Genomic DNA, 24,460 nt, shown 5'->3' with positions numbered 1-24,460 from the left:
TAGGAGACAGGCTAGCATCTACTCCTGAAGGGAATCACAGTAACTGGAAGGGACGTGAGGAAGCTTCTGGTGAGCTGGTAAGGTTATGTTGCTTGATATGGGCAGTAGCTGTTTGTGAGTCTATAGGTGGGTTCAGCCTGTGAAAACATTCACTAGTTTTAGACATATATATCTACTTATTTGTATATAAGTTATACTTCAATGAACAACTGAATAACAAAAAAAGATTACTCTGGCTGATGGACAGAGAATGGGATGAAGGAAACAGGCAATATATGATGGGGGGTGGGGTGGGAGGGCCTGGGCATTATCGGATGAACTAGAGCACCAGGAAGCATCTGGTAGCTGAACAGCTATGGAAAATGAAAGAATAAGAGGAGTCAAAAGTGACTTGAGTGAAGACTGGGTGGATGGCTGTGCTATGCCCTGATAAAAGGCATACAGGAAGGAGGCCCTCCTGGCTTCCAGCTCCTCATTTATAAAATGAGAAAACATACCCAAGACAATCCTTAAGGTCTCTGAGATCCTTGATGACAGTATGAACAGTAAGAACCTGGACAGCTTAGAGACAATGAGATAGCCAGGAGTCCAACCTGGCAGAAGACAGAGACTAAAAAAAATGCTCACAACAAAGGAAGAACAAAACCAAACAAATGTGAAACAACAGTCAAACTGGTGTCTACATCAGTATTCATTTAAACAAGAGTACATCTCATAAATTCCTAGAGGTTGGGGGTGGTAGAAGATACAGAATACCTAAAATTGTACTTAAGAACCATGAAGATCAGGAGGCATCTTTGGAAAAGACTGGCTAGTATGAATATGCAGAACCTCGATCTACTGTGAAGTAACATTCAGCTGGGGTATCTGTCTGAACTGACTCAGCAAGACTGTGACCTGTAAACACCCTCCCCCACACCGTCTGCACCTACGTCAGACGGGTAGGCTCTCAAAACAGTAGTCTTATGGTTTGAACTGGGTCATCTATGGATCTGTTATAAATCATGCTACACAGATTAAACTCCTGGAGAAGTAGTTCACAGCGGCTAAACAGTCTGGGGGAATTAAAGACCACGAGAAACATCTTTACCAATGGATCAAGAACAGCTCAAGATAAAACGATTAGCTATATTCTAGTAACCACTGCTTGAAATGTGGTGACCTATAATGACAGGAAACTACTTTTGAGGGTAAAATAGAAAAGGGGTAAATAGATTTTTTAAAACTTGACATATTCATGCCTGGAATGCTTTGAAGTGCTAAATTAAAACAAAGCAGGGAAAATGACATTCTCTTTTCTTCTTAAATATGTTGGGAAGCCAATACTATGTTATAAATAGAGAAAACCACCCCCAGGAAAGCTGGCAAATTCAAGAAGAAAAAGAGCTATTTAGGTTCCCTCTCTTTCTGTCTGTAAGAGGAGGGTAAAGTATTTATACAGGGAAACAGATTTTTGTCTTAAAAATTACAAATACTTCAATCTGGTAGAAATTATTGGAACTATAGTCCAAGACACGTTCTGCAGGCACATTGGAGGGGCTTTAAATTCTGCCTTCAATCACTGCGGTCTTCACAAGACTGAAGGACACAATGAATAAATTGAAGGCAGCCACCTTTTAGGATCAAGTCTGCTATTTCCACCATTCTCCTGCATGTGGAATTCCTAACCGAGAAATGTCACTCAAGCAAATAGTCATCTCCTATGGGGTGCAAGGCTCTTTATACTAAATGTTCCCAAGAACCTCAAAACAATACAGCCATTCATGGCTTAAGAGAGCACTAGGAAAAGAGCTGTCAGGGGCAAACCTTGGCTTTGGTTGCAGCTGAGGCAAGAGCAGCTGCTGCGGCTGTGGCTACATTTCCTTCAGAAATTTCATGTTCTACTTTCTTCTTCCCAATATCACTTTCTCTTTCTTTACAAGTATCAGTGAGTTCCTTGTTCTCTTCAGTCTCCTTTTCTTCTGGGGGAAAAAAAAACAAACCAGAAAGCTTTATTACCAGTGTGCCCAGTCTCAATAGGCCATCTTACTTCTCACCTCTGCCACATGATGAACTAAGACTGATGCTACAAAGAGATCTCAGTGCCTTTTGCTTCTTAAGATTTCTACTAAACCATTCCATGCATGTAAGTCTGCTTCTATTTGAGATGGATGTTCTAAATAGTATACTTTGTCTTCTCTTTATTTCTCTAAGCTCTCTGTGTAGTTCCCTTGAATATAAAGGAAAATTCAGGGGAACTAAGTCCTAAGACCAATATGTTTGCTTATCAGTCAATGAAATGCTCTGGGAAACCCGAGGGTCTGGAGAAAATCAGAAGCTGAGACCAGAGTACTTCTGCAAGTCTTTCAAGTCAGGCAGGATGAGACACACCAGCAATGGACTGGAAATAAAATGGCAGGTGTGTGTGGTGATTTCAGTCACAGCTGAACAACTTGTTTGTCTATATATCGCTGAAAACAATGTAGCCACTAGCATCAGCACTGGTACCTAAGTGCAAAATAAAACTCAAATGCATATTTACTGTTATGTTAAGAAACACATAATAAATGAGGGAATATTTCTACACAATTTAACTGCCTACATTTCTCCAGTGCTTTTACTGGTTTACATAATAAAGTCCAAAGAGTTTCCTCAAATTACCTGATTTGGTATCTTCACTAACTTCACTATCCTGTTCTTTCTCACTATTTTTTTCATTTTCTCCATCTTGAGCTTTATCACCTTCATCCATTTCATTCTCCCCTTTGTTTTCTGCCTGAAAGGGTTACAAAAGAAGAGGACAGAGAATGAGAAAAAAAATTATCCTTTTACAAGTGATATTATCTTAGAATAACAAAAGGTTCCACTATTTTTGGTAAGAAATGGACTAGGTTCAGAAAGGTCTTGGAGAGAAAAACTGGAAAAGAAATAAATAAATTCAGAGAAATACCTTTCACTACTCTCAACTCCTGAGTGCTCACGAGACTTTAAGTCTCCAAAGCACAAATTCCCCACCCTCTCTGCTATAAGGCTAGGGATACAGTGTCCAAAGGAATGTCAGTGGGACTCATTTTCATTATTTACTGGTTAAATACTAGATAACTAAACAAACAAATAAATAAATGGTTAGCTGGCTAGAAGGACTAAGAGCATTTAAAATGCACAGTACTGTTTAAACAAGGTCCTACTGTATAGCACAGAGAACTATATTCAGCAAAGAACTATAGAAACTATAGAAAACTATAGAAAACTATATAGAAACTATAGAACTATAGAAACTATAGAACTATATTCAGCAAAGAACAAAGAACTATATTCAGCAAAAACTTAAACCAGCAAAGCCCAAATGGCTGATAGAATCACTTATAGTCCTCTGAGAGGGACCCGAAAGATCAAAATAAACCCAAACTGTTATGCTGAGAAAGGTAGTGCTCTCTGGCTTGCCTGTTGTGAGAGAATTCAGACAGACTGATTTTTTACCTTTTCAGGCTGCTGACCATCAGTATCTGTTTCCATTTTTTCCTCTTCAGCTCCTTCTACAAGCAAAGCAATAAAAACAAGTAGTAGTACAATGTGGGGGAAAAGTAAAAGCTATTATAAAGCTGTGAAAGTGTCTGAAATACCACTACACACAGTAATACGGACAAATCTCACAACCATAAGGTTGACATAAAATAACACATACTTTATGATTGTACTAATTTAAAGTTCAAAAATAGATGAATGTAATCCGCGGTGTTAGAAATCAGGACAGTGGTTAACCAGGAAAGGGGTGGGTTCAAGAGTGGCTTTGGGTGCTGGTAATGATCTGTTTCTTGATCTTGGGGCCGCCTACATGACTGTGTTTAATTTGTGAAAATGCACTGAACTGCCCACTGAGGGTTTTCATTTTTCTGTATGCATAAAAATTAAAGTTCAAAAACACCTTTTAAGTAAAAAAAGGCAAAAATAAAAATAATTTATTTTTAAAGATACTTAACAAGTTATATATTTTGAGTCAGTCAGATACTAGAGAAACAGTGCAGAGCTAGAGATTCACTGAACCTCAAGAGCATCACACTCTGGCTGGGGAGGACATAAGCCAACAAGCCCACTGTGTTTGCGTACAGATGAGACGCTGTGGGAAGCACAGAGGGTATGGCTATCTCAGTCAGGGAAGGATAATTACGTGAGAATTTTTGAGGCAGACATGGCTGGGGGGTGGGGGGCGGGGGCAGTGGTAGTACTTGTATAGAGAAGGACATTTCAAGGAAACGAGGCAAAAAACTCAAGGGAGTAGGGGAAATTTAAGTTGTGGTGAGACTAGAAAAGAGACAGATCAAAAAGAGGGAGATAATGCCGACAGGGGCTGTATAATGAAGAGAACTGAATGTTGCGCTAAGGAGGCCTTAAATACATCCTGTAGATAAAAAGTTAACAAAGACTTAAAAACAAAAACATGATACAATCAGATAAATACTTCTGGTTTTAGAACTTTATACATAAACAAATGTTTCAAACATAATGAGGGTTTGCTGTGGTTTTAAATAAAAACATTCAAATATCCTATAGCTTAAATTTTTATATTGTCCTCATAAATTATAAGGCTAATAGCATTTATACTCAATGAGAATATTTAAACATATTAAACAATGATGTTTAAAACTAACAGTGTTAAAGTTACTAAATAGAAAAATCTCTATTTTTCCAATTCTTAAGAATATAATAGGATCTTCTTGCTTCCAGAATTACGGCTGAATAGGAGCTCCAAAGGACATGATATTTTAAGACATCATGAATCTCATATCAGGTAGAAGAGCTTTTAAAGATCACCACCTTCCCCAAAATGCCCAAGGCCTACAGAACCAGAAGTGGGACCAGAGTGTGGAAGTAGTGGGATCAGGTTCTGATTATTTGGGAATTTGAAAGGGAATGGTTGCCTAGACATATTTGCTTCTAATACCTCACCATCAGGAAGTTGAGCCCATGGACTAGCCAGCTGCAGGGCAGGAAAGGAAGACTAGGATTCCTGCACAGAGAGCCAGCCACAAGGATGGCCAATGTGATCTCAAGCCAGTGGCAACCCCTGGCTACCTGAAAAAGCAGCAGAAGCATCCTCTGCAGACAGTTTTTCCAATTCCAATTTTAGCCAAAAAGACATCAGAGTAATAAGCTCAACAAAGAGCAAACATCAAGAAAGAAAGCCACTAAGACTGAACAGAAACATTAATCAACAGATTCAGAACCTGAGGACCGCCAATATGAGATCTGTCAGACCCTCAATCTAGTGTAGCCATGGATGTAATATGTAGAGAATCATAAAGATCTCCCATCAACATGAGAGTATTACAGATGATCAGAAATTTAAAAAAACAAAACCCCAAAAGATAAAAATATTTCCTAGAAATGAAGTCAGGGTAAACAGATTAAACCAGGTGAAGAGAGAATTACAAAACTGTAAAACATATCTAAAGAAATGATCCATATATAGAACGGGACAATGGGGAATATGGAAACATGGAAAAAGATATGCCAGGCAAAACCGAATCCAAGGAATGGCGGTAGCCTTTTTGTGGTACTGTAAGTCAATAAAGGCATTAAGAATAGAGTATTATTAGAAGTAGATGGTAAAACATAATGATGAAAAAGGTTTAATTCACCAAAAAATTGTTAATTTTTTATACTTTTAGGAACCTAATAAGAGTGTCAAACTATATAAAGCAAAAACTGACCGAATGGCAAAAAGAAAATGAAAATGTACATCATAGTAGGGAATGTGAACAGACTTGTCTCAATTTAAGACATACAGTGGATGGTTCTAACATATACATGTAGAATTCTACACCTAACAATTAGAGAATATATACACATTAATTTCAAGCTTACATGGAACATTAAAAAATACTGATCACATCTTCCAGCGCGCGCGCACACACACACACACACACACAAATCAATAAAAAGTTTAATCCATTCTAAAACAAAGAAAACTGATCACATATTAAGCCATAAAGCTAGTTTTCACAAATTTCAAAAAGTCAATGGTATACAAACTAAGTTCTCTCACCACAGTGCAATGAAATTAGAAGTTTAAAATATAAATTTCTCGGGCTTCCCTGGTGGCGCAGTGGTTGAGAGTCCGCCTGCCGATGCAGGGGACGTGGGTTCGCGCCCCGGTCTGGGAAGATCCCACATGCCGCGGAGCGGCTGGGCCCATGAGCCACGGCCGCTGGGCCTGCGCGTCCGGAGCCTGTGCTCCGCAACGGGAGAGGCCACAGCAGTGAGAGGCCCGCGTACCGAAAAAAAAAAAAAAAAAAAAAATTTCTCTGTGCTTGGAAATATAATTTTGAGAATCAGTAAAAATAGCACTTAGGAGGAAGTGTAAATGTGAAATAAGCCTTCTTATTTTTACATTAGAAAAGAAATAAAGGTTCAAAGTCTACAAGCTGTACATCTTTTTTAAGAAAATAGAAAAGAAAAACAGAATATAGGAGGTAGGGAGAAAAAATTACAAGAGTAAAAAAAAAAATTAAAGAAATTTTAAAAATAGAGTTTAAATATATAACAGAATCCTATATCTCTTCCGTGACAGATCAAGAAAAGAGATGAAAGGCACAAATTAATAATATTAGGAATGGAAGAAAGGCCATAACTATTGATAAAAAAGCAAAGGTCAAAAAGGAAGTTGACAACAACCTACTGAAGAGGCAAAAATATCTGCAAATAATATGACTGATAAAGGGTTAATATCCAAAATATATAAACAGCTCATACTACTCAATATAAAAAAAAATCCAATTAGAAAATGGGCAGAAAACCTGAATAAACATTTTCCAAAGAAGACACACAGATGTCCAATAGGCACACGAAAAGATGCTCAAAGTTGCTAATCATCAGAGAAATGCAAATCAAAACCCTAATGAGGTATCACCTCACACCTTTCAAAATGGCTCTTGACAAAAAGATCACAAACAACACATGCTGGCAAGGATGTGGAGAAAAGAGAACCGTAGTACACAGTTGGCGGGAATGTAAATCAGTGCAGCCATTATGGAAAAACAGTACGGAGGTTCCTCAAAAAACTAAAAATAAAACTTCCATATGATCTAGCAATTCCACTCCTGGGTATATATTCAAAGAAATGAAGACACTACTTCAAAAAGATATAAACAACCCAATGTTTGTAGCAGCAGTTACTTAACAGTGGCCAAGATATGGACACAACCTAAGTATACACCAAAGGATGAATGGATAAAGAAGATGTGGAATACACACACACACACACACACACACACACACACAGAGGAATATTACTCAGCCATTAAAAAACAATGAAATTTTGCCACGTGCAACAACATGGATGGACTTGGAGGGTACTATGCTTAGTGAAATAAATCAGACAGAGAAAGACAACTACTCTATGTTATCACTTATATGAGGAATGTAAAAAATAAAACAAACTAACATAACAAAACAGAAAGACTCACAGATATAGAGAATAAATTAGTGGTTACCAGTGAGGAGAGGGAAGGGGAGAGCGGCAAGACAAGGGTAGGGGATTAAGAGGTACAAACTATTAGGTATAAAATAAATAAGCAACAAGGACATATGTTATAGTACAGGGAATACAGCCAATATTTTATAATAAATGTAGTGTAAGCTATAAAAATATTGAATCACTATGTTGTACATCTGAAACTAATATAATATTGTAAATCAACTATATTTAATAAAAAAGTGTAAGTGACAAACTTCTGAAAAACTTTAGGCCAAATAAAATAGAAAAATTAGATTAAATGAACAAATTATTAGAAAATTTATTTACTAAACAGATTTGGGAAGAAAAAGAAGTATACTAACAGAAAAACTGAAATAGTTTAAAAAAAACAAAAACACCACAGGTTCAGATGTTTTTACTGGGGAATTCTATTTTTTTTAAAAATAAATTTAGTTATTTATTTTTGGCTGCATTGGGTCTTCGTTGCTGCACGCAGCTTTCTCTAGTTACAGTGAGCAGGGGCTACTCTTCGTTGCTGTGCACGGGCTCTAGGCGTGCGGACTTCAGCAGTTGTGGCTCACAGGCTCTAGAGCACAGGCTCAGTAGTTGTGGCTCACGGGCTTAGTTACTCCGCGGCATGTGGGATCTTCCTGGACCAGGGCTCAAACCCATGTTCCCTGCGTTGGCAGGCAGGTTCTTAACCACTGTGCCACCAGGGAAGCCCTCTATCAAACTTTTAGGGAAAAGATGATTATAATCTTCATAAACTTTTCCAGAGAACAGAGAAAAGAGAATACCTTCTAACTCATTCTATGAGGCCAGTATAACCTTGATTCACAAATCAGATGCGGACAACAGATAAGGAATATTAGAGGACACTAGACTAAATCTCATTCATAATCACAAATGAAAAACTCCTAAACAAAATATCTAAAGACAGAAAACAGTAGTATATAAAAAAGGCAATACATTATGACAAAATAATATGACAGTAACAGAAGAGTGATATAACATTAATATGTCTATCAACTTATTTGCTCACACACATAAAAAGTAATAAAACTCAGTATCTTTCATGACAAGCTAGCTTTCATTACAAGGGCTAAAAGGAAAGTTCCTGTGCCCTCCAAAGATTGTTACTGATAATCCTACAATAAATGTCATTCTTCATGGAGAGATGCCTGTAGTATCCCCTTTAAAATCAAGAGCAAGACATGGATACCAGTATTACTACTTTCCTTTGATACTGCCACAGAAGTCTTGGTCTAGGCAGTCAATAAAGAAAAATAAATTAAAAGAGGACTGGAAAGGAAAGAAGAAAATACTTATGATTTGCAGAGAATAAAACTATATACCTAGAAGAATCTGCAGAAAAGTTATTAGAAATAATGACAGCGTTACAAGGCAGTTACCTATAAAATTAACATGCAAAATCAACTGCGTTTCGATATGCTAACAAAAATCAATTCTAGATAAAGACACATTAAAAAAAAACTTGAATCATCTCCTAATCACAACACAAAAAGTGCCAACCATAAAACAGAAGACAAAACTCTATTAAAATCAAGGACGACTTTTCATTGAGATGACAAAAAGAACAAGTAATAAGAGAAAACACATGCAGCACAGCAACTAGAAGACTAGTACATCAGATTTATAAAGAAAAACATAAATACTATAGAAAAGTAAGTAAAAGACAAGAACAGTTATTTTACAGAATGACATATGACCAGTAAATTTAAGATACTCAAATTAGTTGTAAGAGAAATGTAATTTAAAACTATAAAAGAACATCATTTTACACCTGCTACATCAGCAGAGTCTAACACTAGGAAGGTGTTGGATCAAGTGTTACTGGTCAACTTTGGGAAAAAACTTGGAGTTTCCTAAAACAGTGCTGCTCATGTTCAAGGTTCAACATTCCAAAGTGTTCAATGCTCTTTTCTCCTTTACTTTATTAATAAATTTACTTCATGAAAAATTGACAACCGAATTAAAGAGAGCTTAGTGATGCATATTTCTTAACTCAGTGTGGCAACTGGTCCACACTTCAAGTAGCACTGCATCTAAGCAAAACCCTATATGTGTACACTGTGAGGCATGTACAAGATTGTATGTACATGCATGTTTGAAACAGAAAAACAGGAAACAACCCAAACTGTCTGTTCAACAATAAGAGAAGGGATAATTAAAATGAGTTATAATCACATACCAGAATATCTTACAGCAGTGGAAATAAATTAACTATGGTTACATGGATAATGCAACTTCACGAAAAAATACTGAAAATATAATACTGAGTTAAAAATAAAAGTCTTAGAAGTATAAATCTATCATACTTTCTAAAGCTTAAAAACAAACAAAATTATAACCAACATATATTAAGTACATCTTTGTGATTAAAAATTGCTTATGGGCTTCCCTGGTGGCACAGTGGTTAAGAATCCACCTGCCAATGCAGGGGACACGGGTTCGAGCCCTGGTCCAGGAAGATCCCACATGCCGCAGAGCAACTAAGCCCGCGCACCACAGCTACTTAGCCTGCGTTCTAAAGCCTGCGAGCCACAACTACTGAGCCCACGAACCACAACTACTGAGCCCGTGAGCCACAACTACTGAGCCCACATGCCACAACTACTGAGTCCACGTGCCACAACTACTGAGCTCATGTGCCTAGAGCCCGTGCTCCGCAACAAGAGAAGCCACCGCAATGAGAAGCCCGCGCACTGCAACGAAGAGTAGCCCCTGCTCGCAGCAACTAGAGAAAGCCCGCACGCAGCAACAAAGACCCAACACAGCCAAAAAATAAATAAATAAAATAAATATTTTTTAAAAATTGCTTAAAACATAGTTGAACAATATTAAAAAATTCAGGATTCTTAGGGCTGGGAGTGGGAAGGTACAAAGATGAGGTAAGAGGGAAACAGAGAGAAATTACTGGTAATATTCTAATTAGTTCAGATGAAATATGTAACATGCCTTAAGACACATTAAAATATAACAATAAAATGACTTGAACAAAAAACCCAAATGCAGATGGAGTTTCTTTAAGCCCCCAAACCTCACAAGTTATTCTTTTTTTTTTGAGAATCATACAGCAATCATAAATCATTGCTTTACAATGGTGTGTTAGTTTCTGCTTTATAACAAAGTGAATCAGCTATACATATACATATATCCCCATATCTCCTCCCTCCCACCCTCCCTATCCCACCCCTTTAAGTGGTCACAAAGCACTGAGCTGATCTCCCCTCACAAGTTACTCTTAATTGAATGTGCATTAGGCCACCTTTGCTGAGTCAACAATTACACACTGAATAAGTATTATGTGGGAGAAATGCAGTATTTTTTTAAATAAAAATAATCTACATTTGAAATAACTAACCACAATCTACAGCTCTGCATTCTAAAAAGATAACACTCTCTATTGTAAGGCAAGCCAAATTTGATATCAACTCTTTAATTAGCTATGATTCCAAGATGAAGAGTTACATAATATTAATATTTATTCATATAATGATGGTGCAGTTAGAGACAGACCCTCTGTAAGGGGGAAAATCTCAGACTTTTAAGGAGATGTCTATTAACAGTTTAATTATGAGTTGTGTATTTCTCAAGATGCTACATGGAAGAGTATGTAAAGTGTCTTCTATCAACATTTTTTTAAAGCTGCTATCAGACATATTCTTGGGGAGAGACAGAGAGAGAAAGAGAGGGAGGGAAGGAGAGAGGGCGTGCGCACACGTGCTTGTCTTTGGTGTGAATTCTGATTAGAACTGTAAACCCTGAAGAGGTTGCAGCCGCTCACATATCCCTTAATGTCATATTTTTTTAATATTTATTTATATGGTTGCACCGGGTCTTAGTTGCGGCAGGTGGGCTCCTTAACTGTGGCATACGGCATCTAGTTCCCTGACCATGGATCGAACCCGGGACCCCTGCAATGGGAGCGTGGAGTCTTAACCACTGTGCCACCAGGGAAGTCCCCTCCCTTAATGTCACCTTGTTGGTGCCAATAAATGAAATTCACAACTTAAATAAGAAACACATAACATAAACTAGTGAGCCACATGCCAAAGACAAAAAGAAAGAGAAAGCAAAACAAAAAAAAATCCTCTTACCAGGTAATTAATGCCTTGTCAGCCAGGGGAAAATACCAACATCACAGTTTACAATTAGCTCTTTAGGCTGTAGAACGGGTTGGTAAACATTTTCTGTAAAGGGTGAGATAGTAACTCTTTTCAGCTTTGCAGGCCCCACAGTCCTAGTTGCATCTACTCAACTCTGCCATAGTAGCACAAAATCAGCCACAAAAGCCGCTTGGAAATGAATGGGTGTGGCTGTGTTCCAATAAAACTTCATGAAAAAAAAAAAAAACTTCATGGACACTGAAATCTAAATGTTATATATTTTTGCATTTCACAAAATACTATTCTTTTGGTTTTATCCAAACATTTAAAAATGTAAAATCCATTCTCATATATTGTGGGCTAAATAAAAATAGTCGGCAACTTGGATTTGGCCCAAGAACCAAAATTTGCTAACCCCTGCTCTAGAAAAATAGGATGAGTTCGGGATACAGACTAAGTACGAATCCTGTCCCCACCATTTACCAGCTCAAGTGACCCTGGGCAAGCTCCTTAGTTGACAGCGGCTTCAGTTTGCTTATGTACAAAAGGAGAATAATTATTATTTCCTTCACAAGGGTAGTGCTAAGGATTAAAGTAATTATTTCATGTAAAATGCAATAACTGTCTGGCTCATAGTGAGTGCTCAATGACAATTATTAATATTATCAGAAAGTTCAGTTGGCTGGACCCAGGCCCTATCTCTCTATTAACATGAGCCCTTTTCGTGGCCTTTGGCACTGCTTCAGGGAAAACAAAGGGCTCTCATTCTTCCCTGGACTGTCAAAGATCCTTCCCAATCCGGTTTGTTATCTGACTTACCCTCCCTATGTGATCTTTTCTGTAAAGGACCAGTTAGTTTTATAAAATGACCTGCCCATGTCCCATTCTCTTAAAATGTTACTAATGGGTCAGCGATACCTGACCAATCTGATCGACAAGGGGTCAGCAAACGATGGCTGCTTTTGTAAATAAAATTTTATCACAACACAGCCGAGCTCATTTATTTAAGTATTGTCTATGGATGCTTTTGCACCACAAAGGCAGAACTGAGTAGCTGTGACAGAGGCCGTGTGGTCTGCAAAAGCCTAAAGTTTTTACCATTTGGCCCTTTATAGAAAAAGTTTGCTAACCTCTGTGATAGAAAATTCATGCTAATATGATAGTCCTGCTTATGAACAAAGATACTCTGGAGATACTGTCGGACTCTCAAGGTCTCAACTTTAATGTTGGAAATTGAGGGACACTGGTGGTGAGACACGAAGGTGGCCTCATACGATCCCTGCCTCAAGGTTTTCATGTCCTTGTATGAACCCCTTCTCTTGAGTGTGAGTAGCATCTGTGATTTGTTTCTAGCCACAACAGAATACAGCAAAGGTGACAGGATGTTAGTTTATATAAGACCCTGTGCTGTTACTTGCTCTGGAGACTCTCCTTGCTGGCTTGATGAAGTAAGCTGCCATGCTGGGGGAGCCTAAATGGCAAAGAACCCTGGGTGGCCCTAGGAGCTGAGGGAAGCTTCCAGCTGACAGCCAGCAAGAAATTGAGGCTTTCCGTTCTACACTGGAAGTAAATGAATTCTGAGAACAGGAGTGACCTTGGAGGTGGATTCTTCAACAGATGAGAATGTAGTCCAGCCACCTTGATTGTAGCCTTTTGAGATCCTAAGCAGAGGACAAGTTAGGCTGTGCATAGACTTCTGACTCACAGAAACTATGAGATAATAAATATATCTTGTTTTAAGCCACTAATTTTGTGGTAATTTGTTATGCAGCAATAGATAACTACTATACCTCCTAAACTTTTGAATGAACCTCAACCAAGGGTGAGAAGCAAATTATCTAGCATCCATGATAACAATGTCTTCAGAGACTACAAATAGAAAATGGTCTCATCCACCAGACTGGTTGGTTTCTAGTCACCACCCCTTTCTCCTAGCTTCTGCAATGCAGTGCGCTTTTCAGTCTAGTAATAATATGGTTACCAAAACCAAAATGAGGAGCGAGAGAGAGAAACCATTCCCTAAAGAGTTGAGGGAACTGGAAAAGTTAGCTTTGAGGAGAGAATTAAATGCTTGCAAAATACCTGCCTTTAATAAAGTATGTTATGAATAAGTAATGATGCTTTTTAGAAAGAATTATGATTATTTGGTGAGAATACTCTCCATTTCCTACACATCATCTGTAAACTGCCAGCAGTTACTTCCTAAAACAGACAGAACCACGTTACTTCTACTCTCTGGAATCTTCTCAAAGTCTACAAGGTAAAAGCCCTTCAAAATCAGCTGCAAACCTACAAAGCTGCCCTTGGCCACAGTACCTGCTCCCCACAGACTTCTTTGTACTATTTTCAGAATATGCCACCTATGTTCATTCCTTCTTCCTTTTTCATTATTGTTTAAAAGGTCATGTCCTTAGTGCAGCCTTCCCTAACTGACCCAAGCATAAATAATCGTGTTTCCTCCACATATGCCTCTACCTATAGCTGTATTTCTTTTTTATAATGATATCCCCTCCCCCACCATAAATATTCTTCAAGGACAGGGTGATTATTTAATTCAGTGATTCACAAAGTGTGGTCTAGGTACCCTGAGGGTTCCCAAGGTCAAAACTATTTTCATAGCAACACAAAGATACTTGCCCTTTCACTCTCATCTCGCACAAGTCTGGCGTATGGCTTTCCAGAGGCTGCATGATGAAGTCAGCTATAGAAACGTGCACCTATGTATTATTTTTTAAAAGTTTCCCAGTACCAATTTTTTAACTTTTTTTAAAATTATTTATTTATTTGTTTGGTTTTTTTATATTTGGCTGTGTTAGGTCTTCATTGCTGTGCACACAGGCTTTCCCTAGTTGCAGTGAGCGGGGGCTACTCTTCGTTGCAGTGCGCATGCTTCTCACTGCGGTGGCTTCTCCTGTTGCGGAGCATGGGTTCTAGGCGCGTGGGCTTCAGTAGCTGTGGCTCACAGGCTCTAGAGCGCAGCCTCAGTAGTTGTGGCACACAGGCTTGGCTCCTTCGCGGCATGTGGGATCTTCCCGGGCCAGGGATGGAACCCATGTGCCCTGCACTGGCAGGCAGATTCTTAACCAGTGTGCCACCTGGGAAGCCTGCCCACTATCAATTTTTAATATAGTAAATGTCAACAGATATAATCCAAATAAACTGAAGAAGCATTTTGGGTTCCTTGATATTTTTAAAAAGTCAAAGAAGTCCTGAGACCAAAACATTTTAGAAATGTGAGTCCAATAATTTTTGTCTTCCTAGGGAAGGAGGGAATGATAGGAACTCATTCAACACTTCTGGGAGACTAATCATGTCATTCACTGTATTAAAGTTCAAACGTTCCATAAAGCTGGCAATATACAGTCTAACCAGGCTCGTGAGCCTTGTATCAAACTCTCTATAACCTAGCTCCAACCTACCTCTGTAAGCTGCTCTCTTTCTACATCCTTATTTGAACTATGTATTGTGGCCAACCTGGTTAACTTCCTGCCATTTGAACAACCTTCCATTTCCATCTCTGTGCCTTTGTTCACATCGTTCTACAGAATTGGATACTGTACTTGTTCCAATCAGTGACATTCTAAACCTCTTTTTTTAACATTCAGCTCAAATCCTACTTTCTTTGTGAAGTCTTCTTTAGCCTAAAATTACAAGTCCCATTGTGTTCATTCTTACAGCACTTCCTATCTACAGTCCTCCTTGAACAATTAATACTATATACTTCATTCTATCTCCAATCCTCCAACACTGAATTATTTTTCCATGTATATGTAACTCATCACAAAAAATAGCCCCAATTATTAGAGGGTATTTCGTGTGTCTTACATAACTGCCCCACAGCAAGAGAGCTACATCAAGTAACTGATATAGTTATACCTGATTTGACCAAAAAAAAAAAAAAAAAAGTCACCAAAGGTAGACAATTGTATTACATAAGGGAAGCCAATTTCTTCCTAAAAATTCTTATCCTACCATCTAATAAATATGATTCATTAGGCAAGTCACTTCAATCCTAGCTAGTCCTTAGAGGTTAAATGTCCTATTGTGAGCTGCTCAGAAGTCTGAATTTCTATTTCAATGCTTCTTGAAATAGATCTGAAAGAGCCCTTCAAATAAAACAGTGACAAAGAGAAGAGAGAAGCCCACTCCACATGACGCAGTCAAAGATCAAATACTGATCCACTTTTTCCTGAGGTTCACTAGCCTAGCATGTTTTCACACACTGGTGTTTTAGAACTGCCAGATTTTAAAGATGTCACGGGAATCCTCAGGGTGAGAAGAATGAGGCTATTTATATGCTGTGAATAGTATCTGAGGCAAGAATTGTAACAGTCACTTCTGGGCTTTATGTTCCTAGAAAGTGACCTTTTCAACATTATTATTATCAGGATGCTCTTCTTAATCTCCTGATGGACTCCAGACTAGTTCTTAACCTTCTTGAAAACTAGGAGTAATGAGTTGGGTTCTTCTACACAGAGCTGTGACAAATTATTCAAGATACACTCCTTGGAGTCCTGTATTCCATAAGGTGTTAATCCACTCACCGATATAGAAGAATCTTCTCTGAACGTTCTATTTGTGATTCAACTTCCCTAAAAGCATAGTCAATTATAAGGAAAAAGCATCAATGAACTTAATCTTTCAAATTCCTCTAAACCAGAATTAAGATACAGACAGTAAATCTACTCAGTAGCAAAAATAAATAAATAAAATAAAACCAATACTTGAGGCTAGGAAATACAAATGGAGGGTACAATAATAAGTATCTGACAGACTCTTGACAGGTTCTTAAATATACATATACATTCCAACTCTCTGGGGGAAGGGCTGATGACCTAAAAGGGGCTGAGAGTCATTCTGTTATGATTTTTATTTAGGAAAATGTTCTTATTCTTAGGAGACACATGCTGAATTATTTAGGGGGTACAAAGAATCATGATGTCTACAACTTACTTTGAAATAATTCACCAAAATCATAATAAAATAAAAATTATTTATTAGATTCCTAGATAGGTAAAAATGGCAAAATTGAACCTAACTGGTAGGCATATAAGATTTCACTGTGCTATCCTATCAACATTTCAGTATGTTTGGCTACAAGTAAACAGGTTATCAGAAAGGCTATTTTGTTGTCTCCAGGTCAAATTAAAAAATTAATGAAGCTCTTTAATAAAAGGCTTAGTGATAAAATTTTAAAAAATCTTTAATATTCAAATATATTACGTACGTTATTTGAAAAATAAATCAAATTTAACAATTCCTAGATGGGGTCTATTCTCAACCTAGTAGAATGAAACTTAAAAACATAGGTCAGACCCTGACACTCTTCTGCTCAAACCCCTCATTTGGCTCCACCTCAGAGTAAACATTAAAATGTTACAATGGCCCACAAGGCCCCTCATAATCTCCCTTGACCTCCTCTACCCTGCAATTCAGCTACCTGCCCATGATTCTCCTTGCTATTCCTCAACTATGCCAGGCAGCTCCTGTCCAGCGGCCTGTATACTGGCTGCTCCCAATGCTTGGAACCCTCTGACCTTAGATGTCTACACAGTTCCCCCTTCCTTGCTTTCCACTTACATCTTTGCTCAAATGCCACTTTCTTGGTGAGACATGCATTCCCTGACCATTTAAAACTGCAATTCCCCACACTTCACTCTTATTGACAGGTCCCTGCTCTATTTTCACCATGCCACTTACCAGCCAACACACTCTTTCTACATATTTACATTTAATTTATACATTCTAAGTTTTACATATTAGACGCCTGTCCATCTTCCATATAAAATATAAAGTCCACAAGGGCAGAAATTTTGGTTGGCTTTGTTTACCAGTACCCTAGCACCTAGAACACAATGAGACGCCATGATAACACAATATATTTACAGTCTTATTTATCTCTCAGTTAAAAGGGGAAAAAAAGTTTAGCTTGAAACTGATATCCCATGGGTTCGTGCCCCGGTCCGGGAAGATCCCACATGCCGACATGCCGTGGAGAGGCTAGGCCCATGAGCCATGGCCGCTGAGCCTGTGCGTCCGGAGCCTGTGCTCCGCAATGGGAGAGGCCACAACAGTGAGAGGCCCGCGTACCGCAAAAAAACCACAAAAAACAAAAAACAACTGATATCCTGTCTAAGAATGGTTATGTGGTATGGGCTCATACACTGAATTTTGCTGTGAGTTTCTCAGCACTTAATCTTGTATAGATGAAACATCCACAGTCACTCTTGCCTGTCTCTTTACGCAGAGCCTAGGTTTTCAGGAGGGCCGGGTCTTTTCCTATTGCATTTGTCATAGTATATAACGTAATACATACAATGGAGCTATTAGACCTTTAATGATCCTTGTTCAATGAATGAAAAATACACAAACATTCCTACATATTTTACTTCTGTCAGCATGCTACAGGGAAGAGAGGTTGAGCTTTGGGGTCAGAGACATTTAGGTTCAAATTTTACCCCATTCTTAACAAGCATGCCAATGTAACCTGCCAACACCTTAGTTTCCTTGCTTCTACTTAATAACAATGCCACTTTCTCCAAAGGGTTGTCCTGAAAAGAACCTTAAATGTCGAAACAGAAAACCCCTATATAATGTGTGACAAACATGGGGATTGAGAAAGAAATGTTGGTTTCCGATGACTTCTAAGCAATGTTTAAAACTTCTCTTCATTTCTTTGTTCTTAACTTCTCTCACCTTCCCCTATAACTGAAAGCAAATAAAATCTCATAATATTTTTAGGTTAAACAAAAAAGGTCTCAAATAGCAGTATTATTTTTTCTATTCCTAGAATGGTCTCTGGTCAAACAAAAAACAATACAAACTTAGAGAAATCAGTAGATACTAATCAATGATTACAGTGTTAAAAGATGCTTAAACTAAAGAAACTCCTGGGACTTCCCTGGTGGTGCAGTGGTTAAGAATCTGCCTGCCAATGCAGGGGACATGGGTTCGAGCCCTTGTCCGGGAAGATCCCACATGCCGTGGAGCAACTAAGCTGAGCACCATTAACTATGGAGCCTGCACTCTAGAGCCTGTGAGCCACAACTACTGAGCCCACATGTTGCAACTACTGAAGCCCGCGCACCTAGAGCCCATGCTCCACAACAAGAGAAGCCACTGCAATGAGAAGCCCGCACACCGCAACGAAGAGTAGCCCCTGCTTGCCGCAACTAGAGAAAGCCCATGCGCAGAAATGAAGACCCAATGCGGCCAAAGATTTAAAAAAAAAAAAAAAAGCAGCACCAGCATTAGAAAACAATTCATTAAAAAAAAACGAAACTCCTTTTGATAACACTTACTTCCCTAAATAATTCCCATGAGAAGTCTCCTAATAAATGAAAAATAAGGTGTTTCAGACCTAGTGTTCACCTATCTTAACTAACTTTTATTTCACCAAATACTTCCCCCCAAATCCACAATAAAAAGTTAGATAGGCTAATGAGAGAAATCCAGTCTTGTATTTCGTAAGGAAACTTATTTATTTTTTCCCATATTATCATTTTACCATCATTAATACATAAAAGTTACTAGTGTAACCGTAAATTAAGTATCACAATAAAAAGTATGATTAATCTACCACCCAGGCAGAATATTACCTTGATAAGGAAACCTACATCATTCTATCTCAAATCTGTGTGCTATGTAATAAGGCACTATTTTGTTATATAAAGTGTAAGTTTAAATGTAAATTTGATACTTCCTTTCTTTGAACTCTGAACTTGTAATGTGGTTCAGAAAGATAGGAGATATACTATTGACTCCCCACTACAACTTTGCTGAGCCAGTTCTACAGGGAGCACCATTTGTTGTTTCCTAATTTATTCTATTAGTCATAGCCCAATATAAATCACTTTAACTGTAATAGGCCAGCATTAGTTATAGAATTCTGTCTACAACTCATTTAGAAATATTCATATTAGCCTGGTATTTTCCTTAACCCTTATTAAATGGTAAAAGGACCCAAATTCTATTGCTGCAACTAGTGAGTATACACTGCACTTCAGAAAGGTTTACCTGATAGGCCACCTCCAGGTCCTACGAATGAAGTTTACTGTTCATGCCATTCAAAGAATCACCCTTTGTAGTCTCCAGTGCTTCCTGCAGCAGTCTGATCCAAGCTTTACAAATCATACATTCACTAATGAATCAGGAAAATCTAGCCCCACAGGACTAAGGTTGCTAGATTTTTTTTTTTTTTTTTGGTCCTCTTTTAAATCCCACTAAACTAGAAATGGCCAACTTCGCAACCTGTTTCTTAACCACTAATCCTTTATGGTATCATCTACCAAAATTTTTAAAACAGATTTACATGTAAAACCATGTCCCGGATTTTGCAGAGTACAGAAACTTCTTTGAATGAAATAAGAAGGCTTTGCCAACCCTTTTCAATTCCATGACCACAGGGAACCAAAAGACCCTACAAATGAACCAAAAACACACAAAAAAAGTTGAGGAAAGTAAGACCTTTCCCAGGCATTCAATAGACCCAGGTTTTCCTGGCGTGAGCTGGGCACTGCCTCATGGTGCAGAATCAACAAAGAGCAACAGAGATGTGGCTTGGTTTGCTAATTTCAGTCTCCATCTAAGAGAAAGGAAAATAAGTGAGTTTTCAAACTAAGAAATACTGTGGATACTGTAAATTACTTTTTAACTCAAAGCCTTGGTACTCTGGATTAGTAACCAATATCAAGAACAGTTAGGTCAATAATTTGTTCTGAAGACTAGAGTGAGAACTTTGATTAATCTGAAAATCTGTTTCCATTATCTGCAAAATGAAACTGCTAGATTGACACTTTCAAGAAAGTAGAGAAAACAACAGGGGTAGGCCCTATGCAAACTCATGGAAACTCTAACATTTTAGGCTAGAAGAGACCTTACTGGTACCTACTCAAACCACCTAAAATAGAGCACCAGGAGTTCAGATGGTATCATCTGTGGCATACTGGCTGACAATTTAAATTTTTACTTCATATTATCTTTATCCTATAAGAATAAATGAAAAAGACAAAATCACTGCAGCTGAAGCACAGGTTGTATAAATTTCATACAACTGATACAAAGTCATAACTATTAGGCAAGATGACAGCAATAAATCTTTAGCTTGAATTATTCTTCAGAAATTGTTTCATGATGAATGAAAAAAATTAATGAACAACGCAAGAAACGTTGGAAATACACTACTGATAATTATATATAAAACAGTATTTTTACTGTATTTTAGTGTGAAAATTACCCTCTTATATAGGAACACTTCCCGTTTGAGAAGTCAAGTACTGTTTATGAAGCTACTTTATTAAAATTCTACTCCTCTTCAAGATCAACTAACAAAAACAGATAGAAGTCCTTATTAGCAAAAATATCATTTGTGCAATATCACAGACTGGCATAGCTAAATGACACATTATAGAGAGTATCTAACCATCTCTTATTACAGATGAGAAAACTCAGAGGTAATGAACTCAGAGCTTTTCCATGAAAACACAGCAACCAAAAGACAGCTGGAGTGGTATGTTGACATCAGATAAAATAGACTTTTAAACAAAAAATGTTACAAGAGAAAAAGGTATTATATAATGATGAAAGGGTCAACCCATTAAAAAGATATAACAATTATAAACATACATGCAACGAACAACAGAGTCTCAAAATATATGAAGCAAAACCAGACAGAATTGAAGAAAGGAATACAGTCCACCCACAATAGTTGGAGATTCCAAGACATTTCAAAAAGGATGGAACAACTAGGAAAAAAGATAAAGAAGCAGACAACTTGAACAACACTACAGACCAGCCACACCAAACATACACAGAAGACACCATTCAATGATAGCAAAATACAACATGAATATTTTCACCAGGACAGACAATATGTTAAGCAACAAAACAAGTCTTAATAAAATTAAAAAAATAGAAATCACACAAATTATCTTCTGTGAATAAAATGGAATAAAACTAGAAATTAATAACAGAAGGAAATCTTAAAAATTCACAAATTGGTACAAGTAAACAACATGCTGTTTTATTTTTTTAAGAAACTATTTTCTATCAACCTCTCCATTTTAAGAGTTTGTGTTAGAATAGCTTAAGACCACTGAGTGGTTTAAAAAACATACTCTTAAACAACCAATGGGTCAAAGAAGAAATCACCAGGGAAACTGCAAAATATTTTGAGAAGAACGAAAACAAAAACAAAACATATGAAGACTTACGGAATGCAGCAAAAAGAGGGATATTTATATAGCTATGAAAGTCTACGTTATCTACATTAATAAGGACGAAAGATCTCAAATCAATATCCCAATTTCCAACTTAAGGCACTATTAAAAGAAGAGCAAACTTAACCAAAAGCAAGAGAAGGAAGGAAATAATAAAGATCAGAGTGATGATAAATTAAGAGAATAGAAAAACAATACAGAGAACCACTGAAATCAAAAGTGGGTTCTCTGAAAAGATTAAATTGACAAGCCTTTTTCTAGACTGATGAAGGAAAAAAAAACTGGACCAAATTACTATTATCAGGAATGAAAATGGAAACACTACCAACCTCACAGAAATAAAAAGGAATATAGGGCTTTCCCTGGTAGCGCAGTGATTAAGAATCCACCCGCCAATGCAGGGGACACTGGTTCGAGCCCTGGTTCAGGAAGATCCCACATGCCGCAGAGCAACTAAGCCTGTGCGCCACAACTACTGAGCCTGTGCTCTAGAGCCCGCGAGCCACAACTACTGAGCCCGCACACCACAACTACTGAAGCCTGCATGCCTAGAGCCCGTGCTTTGTAACAAGAGAAGCCACCGCAATGAGAAGCCCGTGCACTGCAACGAAAAGTAGCCCCCGCTCACCACAACTAGAGAAAGCCCACGTGCTGCAACGAAAACCCAACACAACCAAAAATAAATAATTTTTTTAAAGGAATATAAAAGAACATTATGAACTTTTAAAAAAACAGCTTTACCAAGATATAATTCACCATATGATCAACCCATCAAAATGAGTACAATTCAATGAATTTTAGTATCTTTCCAGATATGTACAACAATCACCACAGTAAATTTCAGAACATTTTCATCACCTCAAAGGGAAACCTATACCCTTTAGCTATCATCCCCCTTTACCCCTGTTCCTCCCAACCCTAAGCAATCATTAATATACTTTCTGTCTCTATAGATTTACCTATTCAGGACATTTGATATAATTGGAATTACATACTATATTGTCCTTTTTACTGGCTTCTTTCACCTATCATAATGTTTACAAGGTTCCTCCATGATGTGGCATATGTTAACACTTCATTCCATTTTATGGTCAAATAATATTCCATTGTATACTACATTTTGCTTATCCATACAGTTGATGGATACCTGAGTTGTTTCTACTTAGGGTTTTATGATTTATTCTTGTGTGTGTGGTGAACAAATTTGATAATCTACAAATTCCTAGAAAAACACAAACTACCAAAACTGTTTCAAGAAGAAAAAGAATAGGGCTTCCCTGGTGGCGCAGTGGTTGAGAGTCCGCCTGCCGATGCAGGGGACACGGGTTCGTGCCCCGGTCTGGGAGGATCCCACATGCCGCGGAGTGGCTAGGCCCGTGAGCCATGGCCGCTGAGCCTGTGGTCCGCAACGGGAGAGGCCACAGCAGTGATAGGCCCACATACCACAAAAAAAAAAAAGAAAAATAGACTTTCTATAGCAAGTAAACAGATTTTCTATCAGTAGTCAAAAACCATTTTAAATACAGCCACTAAACAGTATCGCAGTTCCTCAGAAAACTAAAAACAGAATTACCATATGATCCAGCAATCTCACTCCTGGGCATATATCCAGAGAAAACCGTAATTCGAAAAGACACGTGCACCCCAACATTCATTGCATCACTATTTACAATAGCCAAGACATGAAAACAACTTAAATGTCCACTGACAGCTGAGTGGATAAAGAAGATGTGATACATATATACAATGAAATACTACTCAGCTGTAAAAAAAAAAGAAGTAATGCCGTTTGCAACAACATGGATGGACCTAGAGATTATCACACTAAGTGAAGTAAGTCAGAAAAAGACAAATACCATATGATATCACTTATAATGTGGAATCTAAAATATGAACAAATGAACTCTATCTATGAAACCAACAGATACATGGACACAGGGAACACACCTGTGGTTGCCAAGGGGGAGGGAATTGGGGGAGGGATGGAGTGGGAGGTTGGGGTTAGCAGGTGTAAGTTATTATATACAGAATGGATTAACAACAGGGTCCTACTGTATGGCACAGAGAACTACGTTCAATATCCTGTGATACACCATAATGGAAAATAATATTAAAAAAATAATATATGTATAATGGAATCACTTTGCTGTACAGCAGAAAATAACACAACATTGTAAATCAACTATACTTCAATTAAAAAAAACATTAAAAAAGAGCATAGGACTTGAAGGATTCACATACAAGTTCTATCAAACATTTAAAGAACAAACACCAATACTTCTTTAACTCTTCCAAAAGTCAGAACAATTTCTAAAGCATTCTTAGAAGTTAGTATTACCCTGATACCAAAACCAGACAAAGATATCACACGAAATAAAAAGTACTAACCAATATCCCTTATGACTATAGATGCAAAAATCTTTAATATAATACTAGCAAACCTAATCTAATAGAATATTAAATGGATTAGTCACATTGATCAAGTGGGATTTATCACAGAAATGCAAAGGTGGTTCAACAGGTGAGACTCAATTAATATGTAACACATAAATATTTACTTATGGAATAAAGTAAAAATACCACACAATCATCTCAATTGATACATTAAAAGCTGCTGATGAGAACTTCCCTGGTGGTTCACTGGTTAAGACTGCGCT

At 37.7% G+C, this 24,460-nt stretch overlaps 1 protein-coding gene across 3 annotated transcripts in view; it reads right to left on the bottom strand.

Moving 5' to 3' along the window:
• SMARCC1 (SWI/SNF related BAF chromatin remodeling complex subunit C1) overlaps positions 1 to 24,460 on the bottom strand; it is a gene marked incomplete at its 5' end in the record, with an annotated part of 178,823 nt that overhangs the window by 41,251 nt on the left and 113,112 nt on the right. For 2 of the 3 annotated variants that reach the window (XM_082847255.1, XM_082847257.1), the window contains 3 exons: positions 1,807 to 1,961; positions 2,641 to 2,755; positions 3,460 to 3,515. In XM_082847255.1, coding sequence (XP_082703381.1) covers positions 1,807 to 1,961; positions 2,641 to 2,755; positions 3,460 to 3,515 — 326 coding nt within the window. The remainder of the gene's footprint in view (positions 1 to 1,806; positions 1,962 to 2,640; positions 2,756 to 3,459; positions 3,516 to 24,460) is intronic. The other variant, XM_082847256.1, reaches the window with a different exon arrangement.

This window comes from Leucopleurus acutus (assembly GCF_964270905.1).
Source record: "Leucopleurus acutus genome assembly, chromosome: 10".
NCBI lineage: Eukaryota > Metazoa > Chordata > Mammalia > Artiodactyla > Delphinidae > Leucopleurus > Leucopleurus acutus.
This window is presented reverse-complemented; position numbering and strand designations above follow the sequence as displayed.